The sequence below is a fragment of the Perca fluviatilis genome, chromosome 11 (genome assembly GCF_010015445.1).
Source record: "Perca fluviatilis chromosome 11, GENO_Pfluv_1.0, whole genome shotgun sequence".
NCBI classification, from domain to species: Eukaryota; Metazoa; Chordata; class Actinopteri; order Perciformes; family Percidae; genus Perca; species Perca fluviatilis.
In genome coordinates this window covers 29,190,701-29,208,324 of record NC_053122.1, presented here as the reverse complement: position 1 = coordinate 29,208,324, position 17,624 = coordinate 29,190,701, and the positions used below count along the sequence as shown (strand labels likewise).

The following is a 17,624-nucleotide window of genomic DNA, read 5'->3' as shown; positions in this document are numbered from 1 at the left end:
AAAGACAAGACATTTTATACTGGGATCAAATATAAATGACACTAAACTGAAATGATTAAAACAACTTTTGTTCCTAAGCTGAAAGGGAAGATGATGTTTATGTACTGACAGTTTTATCTGAAACACAACAGTGAATTTTTATACTATTCTATACTGGAAACATACATACACATGAAAGGTTCCCAAGGAAAAAAAAGACATACATGTGTCAGACATGTGTGAATTTAAAGCTTGTATATACCTAGAAACAGTATATGGTGTTTATGACTCTTTCTTTAAATGCAGCAGCATCAGAGAGAAAAAATACACAACAAGATAAAGCTGAAGCACAGGCCTTTCATCTGTTGTTCATACACAATTTAGACTTAAAGACAGGAAAGAATATGTTCACCTTCTGTATTTGACATTTCACTCACTTAACAGCAGGAACATATTCATTAATTTATTCTTAGAACAAGTCTGATCTCAGTCCCTCCACAGCCTCTCTACAGCATTTTGGTGTCAGAGGAGCCAGGCTGCAGTATCAGAAGAGTTACAATGAGTTTAACTGATTTTCTAAACCAGGGGTAAAACAAGGCATAGATCACAGGGTTTAGACAAGAGTTACAATACAACACAAAGAGAAAATAGGTTGCAGATGAAGCATTGACCAAGCTGTCACCTGCAAGAGAGACAGAGTAATATGGGCAGAAACATATTAGAAACACAACTACAAGAACACCAAGAGTCCTGGCTGCTTTCAGCTCTGATTTCTTTACCTTTGGAGTCTCTGAAAGCTGGAGTATGACAGCTGTAATGTGAGAGCGCATGGCACGAGCCTGAGACACAGCCACGGCAAATATTCTCAGATACAGAGCTATGATGACAGTAAAAGGAACAACAAAGCTCAAAACAAGATCAACAGCTGCTATGACATAGTCAATGGCCAACACACATTCTCCGTAGCAGGAATTATACCTCCCCGGTTGAGTCAGGTCATCCTTTACAAAGAGAAAGCTGTAGGAAACAGAATAGAGCCAACACAGACAAACACAGAGTTTAACTCTATTCACAGTGATTCTGGTGGTGTAATGCAGAGGGTCACAAATAGCAACTTAACGGTCAACTGATATGAGCACGATGTCACCTATTGAGGATATGGAAATGATGTTTGAAACATAATTATACAGAGTACACACAAAGTCACCAAGAAACCAGCAGGATGTTTTTCTGAGTATTTCTCCCGGCATCACCACGAGGCCCACTAGAAGGTCTGAGACAGCCAGAGAGAGGAGGAGGATGTTGGTGGGTGTGTGGAGCTGGCTGGAGGGAAAGAGAAAAGTATTATTAAACCAAGTCCTCATATCTTAATGACAAACAAACATTTTATGTTAGTTCTTTCATAGAAACAGGCCTTATTCTGAGCAGACAGTTTGATTATCATAGTATGAAAAGAACAGGTGTTACATTATAATAACATCATCAATAGCTCCTTTAAATATCCCACTAAGACATGACATTGAGACATCAAGCCAGCATGCACAATACCAGGACACTGAAACTGACACAAAGGGTTCATACATCTAAAACTTCAATTGTTGAGACAATAATCTTAACCTGAGGTGGGAGACTGAGATGATGACGAGCAGGTTGAGAGCTACAGTGAGCAGAGAGATGGAGTAGAGCAAAATGTGAATGAGCATCACTTCAAACCAAGGAGGTGTCAGCTTCCTGCAGGAGGTGTTGAAGAGTTGTGGAAAGCAGAGCTCTGCTCCGTCCTGTGTCTCCATCATCAGTGGGAGGATGAGAGAGGCCTCAGCTCTCTGCTTCAGACTCTGTCGTACAAATGATTTCTCTCTTTCTACCCTTGTCTCCACCCCTCCCTTTCTCCCTCTCAGTCTCTGTTGGACACTGATGTCCTTTTTTTGCTCTACACATCACAGTCATCTCCTACACTTTCTCTGTTAGTCCACAAGACTTTCAATAATAATTTTTCTTCTCAATCCTCCGGTGTTCTGCCTTTCTGTCAATCTTCTGTCATCCCCCAGATTCCAGAATTCCAGATCTCGACCCAGCTGAACACGTGCAACAGCATGGCCTGGAGCAGGTATAAGCACTTTTATCTTTAGACAATTGGGCAGCAGGGCAGTGATTCAGTTAGTTTCAAGCTTACCAAACCCTTAAGTCTTCAACAGCTTCCTAGTAATAGCCCCGTGTGCTTGAGGGCAGACACGCTCTCGCAGGTAAACTCTCCTCTCAAAGTTGATTTCTGCTCGCTCAAACGAAACTGACTTTTAAAATTGTGGAGGCACATACCAACGGAGGCACTGGCCCTTACGGTAATAACTACCTGGTATACATACGAATTACAGTGTCTCGACGGCTGCCTCAGCAGTTTATTCTGCTCAGTCAGGCCCTGTGTTCCTGCCACTACCCCCAGGCCCATGCACTTCTAAGGAACTTTCCAGAGTTGCCACCAGATGCCCTCACACTTTACCATCGGTCTCCCATCCACCTGCGCACTACTTCTTGAAGCTCTTCACTGCCATCTGTGAGCGGATGCCAGAGTTTGGCCAACAAGTGGCATTCTTACGTACCTCATGACCTATAGGAGCATTATGTGAATTAACACCCCTTTCAGTGCTGGAGTACTTGAGTCCTGGACTCGCACTCGAGTCCGACTCAAGTCTCTATTCTCTGGACTCGAGTCCGACTCGAGACTCTATTCTCTGGACTTGTAACTTGACTTGGACTCGCGGACTGATGACTTGTACTTGGACTCAATATGTATAAATATCGGACTTGAGCATTCAGATGTTGGATGAAGTTTCTGACTAAAGAGGTCATAAAAATTTGATATAAGATGTTACACTTTTCCTGTTTCGGCTCCAAGACCGGGGAGACGTTCCATCCAGGACTGATGTTCTTTTGGGGGTAACACCCTTTACTTCACCGAGAGTATTAACAAAAGATGAAGCCACCATGTCTTGAGAAGTTTCTTGTTTATAGTTAACCTTTAACTCACTTTACATCGTCTTTGGGATCTCTTTCTTCTCTCGCTTTTTCCTCACAGCCACACGTTCGCTTCTCAGTCGGACACCACTACCGCTCGCTCTCCTCGCTTGACACACTCACTGACGTCACTCACTTAAAGCTGCATTCTCGCTCTTACTTACACCACTCTCGTAACAAAGGAATTCATATTGATATATGCAACTGTAGTGCATGATTCACTGGCTCCCTACTACATGTTTACATTTGTAAAATGCAGAGAGATGCGCCCCGGATTGTGAAGTTCGCCTGCATGAATTTTACATCCAATGCTGGAAAGAGCACCGCTAAATGTTGTTTAGAAAAAGTCCCTTTGCAATCGTGACAGTGGTGTCAGTTTTGTTTAATGTGGATCCTCTTTCATTAGTATAGCAGCTCTTTGAAGGTGCCAGAGTGGAGAAATGTAGGCAGTCTTGGAATTCAACACAGACTCAACCTTGACGACTCGACTTGGACTCAAACACTGGGGACTCGAGATTCGACTTGGACTCAAACTCAGGTAATGGTGACTCGACTCGGACTCTTCTTTGGTGACTCGGACTTGGACTCAGACTCGAACATTGGGGACTCAAGACTCGACTCGACAGTTGGTGACTCAAAAACAGCACTGTATACTTTGTGTCATTATTTAATGCTTTGCTCAATTGGCCTCTTCCGTACATTTTGGTGTACTCCGGCAGCACTACAATCCTCTTTACCTGCTAAATCCTCCACTTTATTCACCAGCTGGTCTCTAACTGTCTATTTGCTGCTGAGCTACACCAAACTATTTTGTACAGTGGGTTTTAGAGTCCTGAAATGGACTCTGATGAGAGGTGAGCGTCTTGGCTAAACCATAAGGCATATTGGTGGTGTTAGAGCATGGTCCCCCCCGAAGCGCTTTGAGTGTCTATGATAAAGCGCTATATAAATGTATGGAATTATTACTATTATCATTAGAGCTGTGAGAGTGAACAAAATCAGTAAAGATTTGGGCCTTGAAACCAAAATACCAGTGAGTTAAAAATAGTCTGTAGAGCTGTGAGGAGCTGCACAGTCAGGAGATAATTCTCTGTGGATTTGTGACTGGCAGCAACCCCTCTCACATTACACATGCTAATTGAATCCCTTTTTTTTAAATCTTAAAAATTCCACTTGATTAAATTATTGCATTCTCAGACTCAATATCAACTGAAAAAACAGTCCTGTTCAGTAATGATTGCATCACATGTTGATGCTGATGCTTGTTTGTCTTCACACCTCTGCTGGCAGTGACACCTCATTGGTCGAGATGTATCATCTGACTAACCCACGCAGGTGTGAACAAACTTCCTGTCCAGAGGGGTTCAGCACACCGCCTTTAGGAGCCACTAATGGGCTGCAAAACATTGTTCATAGAGAGGCAAATCAAATCTCACGGGACCTGACTGTTTGTGTGTCTGACGATTCCCACTATACACAACAAAGTAAATGGTCATTTAGCCCATCAAACACTGATCTATTGGGAGACGAGTTTTGGCATTTCAGTTTTAGCTCTGCTCATTAAGACACCATACTGTAGCATTCACATGAACTTTGCCTTATTAACTTGATGAAGACTACTTTGTTTTAATGCCGTTTTTCTTTTTAATACCATTTGGTAGTAAGCAGGGCCTGAAGTTAACTTTTTTGGCCTCCAGCCACGCAGGCCTTTTAACAGCCATCTTTTTGCCTAATTAAGGTGAAACAGGAAAAGCACGAGTATTGTTCTTGAACTTGTCAAGATTTGATTTGATTTTCTAAACTGGGGGTAAAAAAAAAGGCATAGATCACAGGGTTTACACAAGAGTTTAAATAATACAAAAAGACAACAAAGGATGCAGATGAAGCATTGACCAAGACCTGGCTGCTTTCAGCTCTGATTTCTTTGCCTTTGGAGTCAGCTGTAATGTGAGAGCTGCATTTAGATTTCAACAATAAAATACAGTTTTTTTCATTACTGTAATAAAAAAAGAAGCTTTGCCTCTGTTGAGCCAACCCTTTACTTACCTGAGCAGATGGTACGTTCCAGTTAAGTAAAGCTGTGAACCTCACTGGTCTGCAGAGGGAGAAGGTGGCAGCTTGCTGGGAGGCCGAAGGGTTTAGATGTTGGTTTTATTTAAATGTGGTTTCTGATATATTACTTTTTGTTGCTGTTTGCATGGGCTCATGCTTTTATGAATTGCTCATCACCCATTCCCAAGTACTATTGCCTTAATATTGAGCGTGAAATACAAGTTTTAACTCAGACTCTCAAAGGTTTTTCACACGGCAGACATTCTGAGTTGGAAAGCACATCTGAAAATTGAATAGAGCTATTGTGTTATCATATACACCTGTGTTTAACAACTCAAAACTATACAAAAATGATACAAACAACTTTTTAGATTTGAATTTTTCAGCCAAACTGAAAAACATCCATGTTTCACAGATATACTTCTGTGTACTGACTTTTGGTGTGATTTAATTTATTTTATGTCAAGCTACTGCTGTGAAATGTGTTCATAGTGACAAATGCATGGAATATTCTAAATTCGCAATTCAATCTGCAGCTCTAACAATCACGTTCAGTAAAGTGTATGTATTTCTGTGACTTTACTATTGTTATCAAAGCAAAAGCATTTAGCCATTTAGTCTTTTCAGATCTTTTTATTAGCGTTTTAGTTTTTATCTAACTAGAAAAACCATGTGAGTATCCTCCAGCTTCATCAAACCCACAGAGAGAATAGTGTCTATGGGCACTATCTTCCACCCGGCGCAGCGCGGCGCAAAGCCCAACCCAAGTGTCTTTGCTATTTTACCGTCCAGCGCCCACGTTGTTTAAACACCAAATGCACCTGCACCCATCTGTGCACCCATGGGCGTGCTGGTCTTACAGGGAGGTGTGTTCAGGTGCATTCTGGGCGTGCTGGTCTTACAGGGAGTTGTGTTCAGGTGCATTCTGGGCATGCTGGTCTTACAGGGAGGTGTGTTCAGGTGCATTCTGGGCGTATTGCTATGTTGAGGCAGCGGAAAGTGACCGCGCCATTGACCAACAAAAACCTGGTCCAAAGTCAATAACGCAGCATTTCATTGTTATTTTAACAGCGCATTAGTAAAATGCGCCTAGGCTCGTGCACAGCACGCGCACACTATGCTTGTTACACACACAGGGAAGCGCAGCAGCACACACACATGCAGAAGATTACAAATAAAAATATTAAGGTGTAAATCCTCCATCATAATAGCAATGCGCCAAGACACAAACGCACCTGGCTTTTAAAGGAATGGGAGATGACACTCTGATTGGTTTATTGCATGTTACGCCCAAAACACACCTATGAATTAATGAAGACACTAAGTACAACCCTTTTGAACCATGCGCCTGGACCCTTTTTTTCCGCCGTCAAACTAGCAAAAGTGGATTTGGACACGCTCTAAACGCACCTGCGCCACACGTTTCACACCGTGTGCTTAGATCGTTAAAATAGGGCCCTATATATCTGGGCTGCATCTCATGTCGCTTAAATTTCCTCCTTGACTCCTCCACTCGCCTCCCTTCCTTGCGTCTTAGCAAGGACGTGCAGAGACATTTTGGGCGGCAGGGGCTCAAGGAAAAAAAAGGCTTAATAGTTAATAAATAATTATTTATATGAAAGTCAAACAACACACTTAATCTATTAACACAACTCTGACTACCTTACCAATTGATCTTATTTCCCTAATAGTTTTAATAAACACTCAATAACAAAATAATCAGTTCACACAGAGACTTTTTAGTATTCACCAGGTTAATCACAAACACCAAAGGAAACTCTGCCACAATGTGCATGTTTTCTATGCTATTAGTTTCAAGTATATATTTAGAACAAGTGACTGCACCAAGGAGAGGGACATAGTTTCACTAAGAATTTGTTTATTTTGCAAAAAGTCTTTTTCTATAAAAGAATTTCAACAAAAATCTTTACACTAAACTGAAAGAGGCTGTTGCTGCAATTTTGTTAATTTTACAGGAAAAAAAACTGTTATAGATGAGAAGCCTACGATCAAAATAATGAAGTTACTGTTTAATGCATGACACTCTTTTCACATTTTGGTCAATTTAGAGATTTTGGTCTATTTTGCTTCCATGTCTTCTTTTACTCTTATTGAAATAAACTTCCAAAATAAACAATGAGATGGTATTTGGTTTAGGCTGCATCTTCAGATTTCTTCTAAATTGTTCTACATATTTAAACCTAACATTTAAGGAGGAAAGACTCTTAACTCATTATCTGGGGAAGTTCTGTGCTGAAATGTTTTAGTTATTTTGTTTATCCTGTTCACCTGCAGTCTTGTCAAATGTATGCAAATTAGCGCATTTTAATTACTTAATTAACTAATTAATTAGTTAGTTAAGTGATGACGTTATCTGTCTCCATTAAGTACAGTAAATTAGTCAGTAGGGCCACGATGCCTCAGCTAAACCTTAGCTAACTTATTACATAAGCTAGTAGCATGTTAGCAAGTCATTATGTCCACATTACTAATGATTATTTATCTAAAATCTAAGTGTGAAGATATTAAGTTAAAGCACCAATTGTCAACCCTAGAATATCTCCGCAATATCGATATCGAGGTATTTGGTCAAGAATATCGTGATATCTGATTTTCTCCATTTCGCCCAGCCCTAAGACAAGTGATAAGTTCAAGGCTGCAGTATCTGAAGAGTAACAATGAGTTTAACTGCTTTTCTAAACCAGGGGTAAAACAAGGCATAGATCACAGGGTTTAGACAAGAGTTAAAACGGAACAGAATGTTTCAAAAGGGTTTAAGTGGAGCAATAAACAAGTTGTAATTTTCCAATTGTAATGTGTATAACGGGCAGAAACATAGTAGGAACACGACTACAAGAACACCCAGAGTCCTGGCTGCTTTCAGCTCTGATTTATTTGCCTTTGGAGTCACTGAAAGCTGGAGTGTGACAGCTGTAATGTGAGAGCGCATGGCACGACAAATATTCTCAGATACAGAGCTATGATGACAGTAACTGGGACAAAAAACAGTGAAAGGTCATCACTGAACAACACACATGCTCCGTAGCAGGATTTATTCCTATCCGTTTGAGTCGGAAGATCCTTTACCTACTGACCAATCAATACTCGTTTGATAACGGCGTCACCGCTCTTAGAAGATGTGGTGGATCTTGGTGCGGAGAGAGAGAGAGAGAGAGAGAGAGAGAGAGAGAGAGAGAGAGGTGCGCTCAGAAAAGTTCAAACATTTACAGACCGACAACCCCGTTAACATTCCCTAACAAGTTGTTAACCACCGTCGTGACACAGGTTATATGGGGCCGTGGTTGTCAGGTTTGGTGAAGCCGGGTAACGGAAATAAATCCAGGGCATGTTGATCTTGCTTTGTACATTACATGTCATTTAGCTGACGGTTTTATCCAAAGCGACTTATAATTGCTATTTATGTCAGATCTTACTTTGTACATTACATTACATGTCATTTAGCTGACGGTTTTATCCAAAGCGACTTATAATTGCTATATATGTCAGAGGTCGCACGCCTCTGGAGCAACTAGAGGTTAAGTGTCTTGCTCAGGGACACAGTGGTTGATGTATCGCAGTGGGAATCGAACCTGGGTCTCCCACACCAAAAACATGTGCATATCATATTCACCATCACCACCCTTTGTAGTACAGGCCTCTGGTTTTGTACTTGACAAAGGTTGACTTGACTACACCACTAGTCACCTCGTCATCTCAATTGCTTTACTTCATTTCTATCCTGCAAAATACAAGTCAACAGCTCCATCTTCTGGCAAGTCAGCAGAGCATTTCATGAATAACTGTGGCAGTTTAAGTGTTCAGATAATGTAGCTCTACACTGAACAATAATTGTTGCATGGCACAGGCTGCTATACTAAGGGTGTTTTTGCAGGCATCGGTCATCCAAGTGGACCGAAAAGTGGACCACCAAAAAAAGGACTCAGGCTTTAACACCTGGCTCATTTAGTTTGGTTGAATCACACTAGGGTTGGTTTTCCCCCTTGGTGCGGTTCGTTTGGACCCTGGAGCTCTAGTTTCTCTCTGACTTTAATTAATCCCTCCTTTCCTGACCCAATTTACAGACGCAACACCTTACTAGATGACGTCACATTACCTGCCAGCAAAAGTTGTACCACTGCTCTTTTTTTATTTAACAAAGCCCTACTGCCTCAACAGAGTGGCCCTATTTAAATGAATGAAAGGGCTGCGTTTTTTCATGATGTTGTCTAAATATTTTAATAGTTACACATTTTTATATTAATACTCTGTAATTTCTGTTTTAATTTTAAAAGCCTAACCAGGGACAGGGGTTGCAAATTAGCCATGGCTATAAACCTGAATGCATGGCATCTACTTTGTATTCTTTATAAAGCAATGTTCTATGCATTTGTCCCTGTCAAATAAACATTAAATAAAATAAAATAAATAAATGCAGCTTCATAGCTCTAAAATGCCTATCACTTAGTGAGAATTAGGAAGGATTGGAAAACGGCCAGTAAGAGTATCTGGTTCTGTCTGTTTAACTGATGAATGCCCTGCAGGCTTGCAACCCCTGGTGACCTGTGTTGTTAGAGACACGGTAAAAAGATTCTCTCACCCTAGCTTTTACTGTTACTGTTGTTTTATTTTTAGTTCTGTGTTTCACCACATCTTTATTGTCTCTTGTCGTTTTTCTTGACGGTTCCAGGACATGGAGTTACATTATGAATATGTCTTGTTTATTATATTTCATGCAACTTGACAAAAAAAATCACAATGCTATGTACAATTGAATGACTGATATTAAATGTGATAATTTTTCTAGTAAAAATGATTTTAAATGGCAACCCATCGCATTCACATAATTTGTCTAAAATAAGTTAAATGTAACTGAAATTTAAATTTATAGTGCTTTAAATATTTGTCATAGAGACATCAAATATGATACAGGTGTCACAACTTGGCTCAAGGGCCATGACAAAAGAGGATCAAACATGAATGGCCCTGAACTGAAAAAACAACTTTTCTCATTTGTTAACTCACTCACTGAACAGCAGGAACATATTCATTCATTTATTCTTATCTGATCTCAGTCCCTCCATAGCTTCTCTACAGCATGTTGGTCTCAGAGGAGCCAGGCTGCAGTATCTGAAGAGTTACAATGAGTTTAACTGCTTTTCTAAACCAGGGGTACAAGAAGGCATAGATCACAGGGTTTAGACAAGAGTTAAAAAAATACAGAATGAGTATAAACTGTCAAATTAAAGTTCTAACCCAGTTTTCATCTACCCATGCTACGACAAAATATGGGCAGAAACACATTAGAAACACAAGTACAAGAACACCAAGATTCCTGGCTGCTTTCAGCTCAGATTTCTTTGCCTTTGGAGTCACTGAATGCTGGAGTGTGACAGCTGTAATGTGAGAGCGCATGGCACGAGCCTGAGCCACAGCCACGGCAAATATTCTCAGATACAGAGCTAAGATGACAGTAACTGGAACAATAAAGGTAACACAAAGATCAAAAAGCATTGAGATGCCATCAGTGTTCAATAAACATGCTCCGTAGCAGGATTTATAACTCCCTGGTTGACTCGGAAGATACCGTACAAAGTGAAGGCTGTAGGAAACAGAACAGAGCCAACACAGACAAACAGAGTTTAACTCTTCTCCCGGTGACTTTAGTGGTGTAATGCAGAGGGTCACAAATAGCCACATAACGGTCAACTGATATGAGCACTATGTCACCTATTGAGGCAGAGGGAATGTTGACTGAAAGAAGAGTAAACGTAGAACATACAAATTCACCAAGAAACCAGCAGGATGTTTTTCGGAGAACTTCTACAGGCATCAGCACGAGGACCACTAGAAGGTCTGAGACAGCCAGAGAGAGGAGGAGGATGTTGGTGGGTGTGTGGAGTTGCCTGGAGGGGAAAAAAAGCACAATTTAACCAACAAGAGTGACAAAACAACCAAAACCAGTATTCAAAATGAATATAAAAATCCATATGAGTTTGTATATATTCCGTTCCACCACATCAGTAGTTACCATATGTTTAAGTGTAGACAGTTAAAATGACTTGGTTGAGGTCACGGTGGACAGAAACAATGCTTAATATTGGTAAGAGAGTGGACATGAACAACAGTCTCTGGCATCAAAGTCAGACATTTGGAGCAACATTATTCAGTACTAGCTTAAAGACAATTCTTCTAAATATACAGCAGCTGTTCACATTTTTATGTTACAATTCCTGTAGAGCAGGGGTTCTCAACCTTTTGCAAGCTGGGCCCCCCCAAAGCTGGTTCATTGCAATTGGGCCCCCCCCCCCCCCTTCCCGGCACCACCTCCACTACACCACCTTGCATAGATAGATAGATAGATAGATAGATAGATAGATAGATAGATAGATAGATAGATAGATAGATAGATAGCCACCTAGGCTATTATTTTTAGGCCCACACATTATTATTATTATTATTATTATTATTATCATCAGTAGCGGTAGGTTGGCCTATTATCATTACTAGGCTATTGTTATAATTGGCAGTAGCACCAGACTTCTAATGTGAGCTTGCAGGCATCATTATTATTATTATTATTATTATTATTATTATGAGTAGTAGTAGGCCTATTATCATTACTAGGCTATTGCTATATAATTATATGAGGTTACATGCTTTGTTGTTGTTGTTGTTGTTGTTGTTGTTATTATCATCATCATCAGTAGGCCTATTATCATTACTAGGCTATTGCCATAATTGGGAATTGGCACCAGAGCTCTGATATGAATTTATGCTTTATTATTGTTATTATTAGGCCTAATATATCATCTGCATTTTTTACAGAAGCTTGCAGGTAGGCAATGTTAATGTGAGACCTGAGCCTGCTTTGCCTTGCAAAGATCCTCAATTCTTGGCGCAATGTCTGATAAACATAGCCTCAAATCATCCTCAATTTGTGCACGATTGCGGTATTTGGTTTGAGTGCAGTCATTTTTGAGAATCCTGCCTCACACAAATATGTCGTCGCGAAAGGGAGGAGAATCTTCAAGGCGCCGTCACAAAGTTGAGGGTATTCCTGCATCAATGCTGCCCAGAATGACGAAAGAGGGCGTGAGGTAAAGAGTTCCTTCAGCCTACTGTCGCTCTTCAGCTCAATAAGCTGTTCCTGCACATCAATTGACAGCTCGTTTGCTGTGCACACAAATGGATCTCGAACCCACGTAAAAGAGCGATAGTGCTCAGACGCTGACTGAAACAGAGAGGAGAAATCGTGTGACGTGCCTGCATCAGTGATGAAGTCTGCAAGGCTGGGGAACATGTCGCAGTTCCCTCGACTGATGCGGCCATGCCAGAGGTCAAGTTTCTGTGTGAAGGCGTCCACTCTGTCTGCAAGGAGCAAAATATGAGTTTCGCGGCCTTGCAAAGACAGGTTGAGGCCATTCAAGCGGTCAAATATATCGACCAAATAGGACAGAGATGCAAGCCACATAGTGTCATCCAGATGCTTCGCCAGATCTGATTTGATTTCTGTCAAAAAACACTTCACCTCCTCTCGCAGATCATACAACCGCTGTAACACACGCCCCCTGGAGAGCCAGCGAACTTCAGTGTGCAGAAGCAGCTGTTCGTGCCCTGACCCCATTTCCGGGCAGAGGACCCCAAACAAGCGAGAGTTTAGCGGCCGTGATTTGATGAGATTTAGCATTTTCACTGATTGGTTCAGCACGGAGTCAAAGAGAACTGGCATTTTTTTAGCAGCTAGTGCTTCGCGATGGACCATGCAATGTGTCCATTTCACAAGTGGAGCTACTTGCTGAACGCGAGCAGCTAGGCCACGCTCACGGCCCGTCATTGCCCGCGCACCATCCGTGCATAGGCTAACGCATCGGTCCCAAGTCAAACCATTTTCTCGGATAAAAATATCAAGGACATTGAAGATGGCTTCTCCTGTAGTGTGCGACTGAAGAGGCCGGCAAAACAGGACATCCTCCGCAATCGCCTTGTCCCGCAGATACCTGACATAGGTGAGGAGCTGTGCCTGCCCAGCAATATCAGTGGATTCATCCAGCTGCAGTGCGTAGTAAGGACTCTTTTTTATGAACTCTATCAGTTGCTCTCTGATATCATTAGACATGTCTGAAATTCTCCTAGCGACTGTGTCATTGGACAGTGGTACTGCACCGAGTTTGGCTGCTGCACTATCTCCTATCATTATTCTGCACGTCTTGCGCCGCCGGAAAAATGAGAGTCTCGGCAATTGTATGCGGTTTACCCAGTTTAGCTATTCTTTTGGCCACTACATACGATGCCTCCAAACACTGTTTAGACACAGTGCTGTGCACTGAAATGGTTGCCTGTTGCTGATGGAGGCCGTCAAGCTTTCTTTTAAAATATTCAGCCGGTTTATCCTTAATGCCAGCATGCTTTGTTTCGAGGTGCCTTTTTAGTTTGCACGGCTTCATGCTGTCGTTTGCCAGCACCTCGGCACACACGACACACTGAGGTCTCAGATCAGCCGTGACTGTAAACCCAAACTGCAGGTATGCTTCATCGTACCTTCGAAGCTTTTTTGCAGCTGGTGGTGCGTCGGTTGCCTTGTTGGTCCTCACTAGAAATCTCTCCATTTTTGTTTGGGTTTGAAATAATTTGGATATGGATTGGTTGTGATTTCAATAAAGTTTATGCTATGATGTAACGATGTGTGCATGTGTGGCTATGTTGAGAGACTAGTACCGGGGGCTAATCAGTCGGGACTTTAATACAACGAACAAAATAACGATTTCGCAGGCAATGCAGACTTTACTTAACGATTGTAGTTCTTTGTCAGTGAGTGAGTGAGTGAGTGAGTGAGTGAGTGAGTGAGTGTGTGTGTGTGTGTGTGTGTGTGTGTGTCCCGCGTTGGTGTTGCAGCAACCCGGTGTAAAAGACAGAGGGGTAGTTAGCTAAGAGCACTGCCTAGCAGTTAAAATATTACTAGGGCTAAAATGAGGATAATCTTTAAAAAGACTGTTTGTGGGATTAGTCTTTAAAAAGACTGTTTGTGGGATTAGTCTTTAAAAAGACTGTTTGGGTTTTGTAAAATAAAGACTAAGAGTAAAATAGACTAGCGAGAGCTGGCACAAGCGAACTTGGCAAGAGACTAGACTGGAGTGAATGGAGCTATGTGAGTCAAATTAAGTCATTTATTTTTGTGTGAGAGTGAGTGAAGAAACATTTACATTTACACTCCGCTCTGTAAACCAGGGTGGGAACGGCGGCGGCCATGCGCATGTGCGATTCATTTGCAGCCTGGACGCGGAGTGGTGTGTGTCTCCTCTCTGCTCTGACTGCAGGCTGGGACTGCAGCACGAGACTACTGAAAGACTGACCGCCTGTGAGTGCTTTTGGACGGGGGAGGGGCTCACGGCAGCACCCGCTGTAACTGCAGAGTGATACGTGCTTTTGAGTCTCCAAACACAACAAAACAGTTTTCGCCATCTTATTCATCACAAAATTCACTTCTGACAACGTTTTTGGAATTGACAATTTGCTTTAAAGTTTTCGGAGTTGAGAAGCTCCATGAAGTGAGGCGCGACAGCCAGCAGGCGCCGCCCGCCTCGCGCGTGCTTCGTCGCTCGGACAATCCTGCTCAGAGACCCCGCTGTAGGCTGGAGGTCTCTCAGACCGCTCTCGTTAATAAGAGGCTTTTATTTCGCCGTTGACGGATCGTTTGTTTAAATATCACAACACATGTCCATCATAAGATTAACGGGAACCTGTGGTTAACTGTCTTTTTGGAGTTAAACTCCACAAGCTGCGGGCTTGACAACCTCGCTGACCGGCCGTCTCACACACACACACACACACACACACACACACACACACACACACACACAACACAGCGCAGTGCAGCAGGCAGAGGCGGGGGAGAGAGAGATACCCGTTTATGACAAATATGCTATATAGGGGAGAGCAGGGGCGAAAGTACCATTTTTCAGAAAAACATATTTTTAAAAGATATTGTTTTAGACAGAGATATATTTTTGCTGTGGTCAATAACTCACAAGTGTGGTCTATCAATACCAGGTGGTATTTTGTACAAATGTCGAATGACTTCAGTATAATTTCACTTTGAACATAAGTAACACACAGGTGGGTCAAAAGTAACACAACAATACAAGCTAGATTTTTTTTGTTACTCTTGTTTTCATTAAATATATCTGACTATAACTTTGTTAATATGTAACTGCAAACATATTTTGTCCTTTAACTTTGCAAAAAAAAATATTAAATTACATTTTCATTTAAAATTTCAGTTTCATCAAATGTTTCAAATATAAGACAGTAAAAACTTGATTTGTTTAGAATATTTTTTTATTGGCAATGTCAATCCATTTTATCAAACATTCAACAGTATGAACAATATGAAAATTAAACTAAATTAGCATAAAATCTCAAAATAATCTATCAATAGTCATGTTTTTATGTGTAAATTCAAAATGTGCATAAAAACATCTGGATGGAAACAAAAAATTCAGAGGTGGAGGTGGAAAAGCTAAGGTATGGCTAACCTAAATGTGAGGGATAAAATGTGAGGGTGACCTACCGAAATCAGCTGTTCCTCAATGTTCCTCCAGTGAAACCTAGAAACAAAAACAGCAAAGGAATGCCACCATAACTTTGATGGAAACCTGACTTATGTAAACAAACAAAAAGGAACATTAAAAAGGCATTAGCCTACTCATTGTCACAGTTGTGACAGATATAATGTTCTGCACCCTCAGTGCATGCCTCATGTGACCAGAGCTGGCAAAAGAGACACTGAACCCACACTTCCCCAGGCAAGGATGAGCTGAATGTTTCGTCACACACAAGACATTCCTCATCCTTGTCCGAGGAAACTGTGGGCGCAGTGTTTTCGACCGTGAGGAACCTTTTCTTTAGATTTTTTTTTTTTTTTTTTTTTTTTTTTTTTTTTTTTTTTTTTCGCAGTGGCTTGTCTGTGAATTGTTGTTTTTTTCAAAAAAAAAACACCGCAACATTCAAAGTGACACATCATTTTTGTCAACATTTGTATAAATTTACAGGCAGTTATTGCTCATCCTCTGTCCACATGATAGCATAAATAAATTACTCAGGAAAAAGCAAAAACCAAACGCTACTCACCTCCTTTTGCCTCTCCGTTTTGTGTCCTTTCTCAGACCAGCCTTGGGGAAGGGACGTACAGCTTCTGGAATGAACAGACATGGACTTCCCCTTTCTTCAGGAGGGACAGCTTAATCAGCGAACACAGAAACAATAATATTAATATCAAGTGCACAATTCTATTTTAGTAATTATTTTACTAAAATCCTTCAGGACTAACCAAGTTCCATCTTAATTTATCTTACCTGAACTGACAGTTGGGTGGTCAGGGATGGTATCCCTGGTTGAACCAGCAGGATACTCTGGCAGCCGTCCTCCCTCAAATAGGCTCTGGCTGTATGGGTTTGTGTCAGAATGTGGTGTGGGAGCACATGGTAGGCCTACACATGGAACTGGGCGGTCAGTGACATATGCAGGTGAAAAGTCTTGCTCCTCAAAAATATCTGGGTTGAAAGGACAGATGCCAGTGCACACAAAGCCAGATGTGATGTTGCTGGGTGTAGCTGCACGTGGCAGAGCTGTGGCCACTAGGATTGGGATGTCGTATATGGTCAACGTTTTTCCAGGGTGTGTTCTCATCCAGTGATCTGCTGCGGCGTTAACATATCGCTTTAGTGGACCGAACACACTCCTGTCGAGCGGCTGGAGACGATGTGAGCAGTGGGGTGGGAAAGATAGGAGGACTATGCCGTTTGACCGACAAAAGTCAATTGCTGCCACAGAAAGGTGTGACCAGTGATTGTCAAGGAGGAGCAGCACCTTCGACTCCAGGTTTACACGGGTGTGTCTGGCGAAGTGCTGAAGAAAGGAAAGAAAGTCAACATCATGCATCCAACCTGAACTATTAGCAGAACCAGTAGAGCCGATGGGACCATTCCTCACAAAGTGGTCCTGGAACTTCTTCCTGGGAAAGATGAAATACGGGGGAATGCAACTGCCTTGTGCATTAACAGCAAGGGCAATGGTGACCAATGTCCCCCTTTCCCCAGAGGTCACTGCACCGACCTGGCGCTTCCCCTTGGTGGCGATAATTTTACCTGGCTCCTGGACCGTTGTGGTACCTGAAATTTAATTATAAACATTGATGAGCTTTCATGAACATTTGTAAGTGTTTATATACCTAGATGTGAGTGTATTGTTAGTGTTTGTATATAGTTACATTATATTTACATTGTTTTATTATCTCTATATCTGCATTAATATATATCTTTTATTATAGCTAGGTGTGTGTGTGTGTGTGTGTGTGTGTGTGTGTGTGTGTGTGTGTGTGTGCGTGTAGGGTTTTTATATAATTACATATTTATTCACCTCAGTTTTACAACCTGTATATATTTATCTGTATAGGCTACAGTATGTATTTATTATCATGGTCTGTTTATTAAATTTTATATAACAAAAGATTTGTCCCATGTATTTTAAACCACTTAATCATTGTAACTTTTTTTAGTTTTAATGAATTGTAAACTTTACCTGTT

The 17,624-nt window shown here is 41.4% G+C and overlaps 2 protein-coding genes and 2 pseudogenes across 2 annotated transcripts; all 4 read right to left on the bottom strand.

Moving 5' to 3' along the window:
• Positions 1 to 485: 485 nt before the first annotated feature.
• LOC120568959 lies at positions 486 to 1,772 on the bottom strand (annotated as a pseudogene).
• Positions 1,773 to 10,131: 8,359 nt separating this feature from the next.
• LOC120568107 lies at positions 10,132 to 10,936 on the bottom strand (annotated as a pseudogene).
• A 1,026-nt stretch (positions 10,937 to 11,962) lies between these two features.
• LOC120567681 (zinc finger BED domain-containing protein 5-like) lies at positions 11,963 to 13,237 on the bottom strand. Its single transcript, XM_039814650.1, has one exon. The coding sequence runs from the start codon at positions 13,235 to 13,237 to the stop codon at positions 11,963 to 11,965; it is 1,275 nt and encodes a 424-aa protein (XP_039670584.1).
• Positions 13,238 to 16,166: 2,929 nt separating this feature from the next.
• On the bottom strand, positions 16,167 to 17,232 carry LOC120567680. Its single transcript, XM_039814648.1, has 2 exons — positions 16,395 to 17,232; positions 16,167 to 16,279 (listed from the first exon to the last, which is right to left on the bottom strand). The coding sequence occupies exons 1-2, from the start codon at positions 16,978 to 16,980 to the stop codon at positions 16,167 to 16,169; spliced, it is 699 nt and encodes a 232-aa protein (XP_039670582.1). The 5' UTR covers positions 16,981 to 17,232.
• Between the last annotated feature and the right edge of the window lie 392 nt (positions 17,233 to 17,624).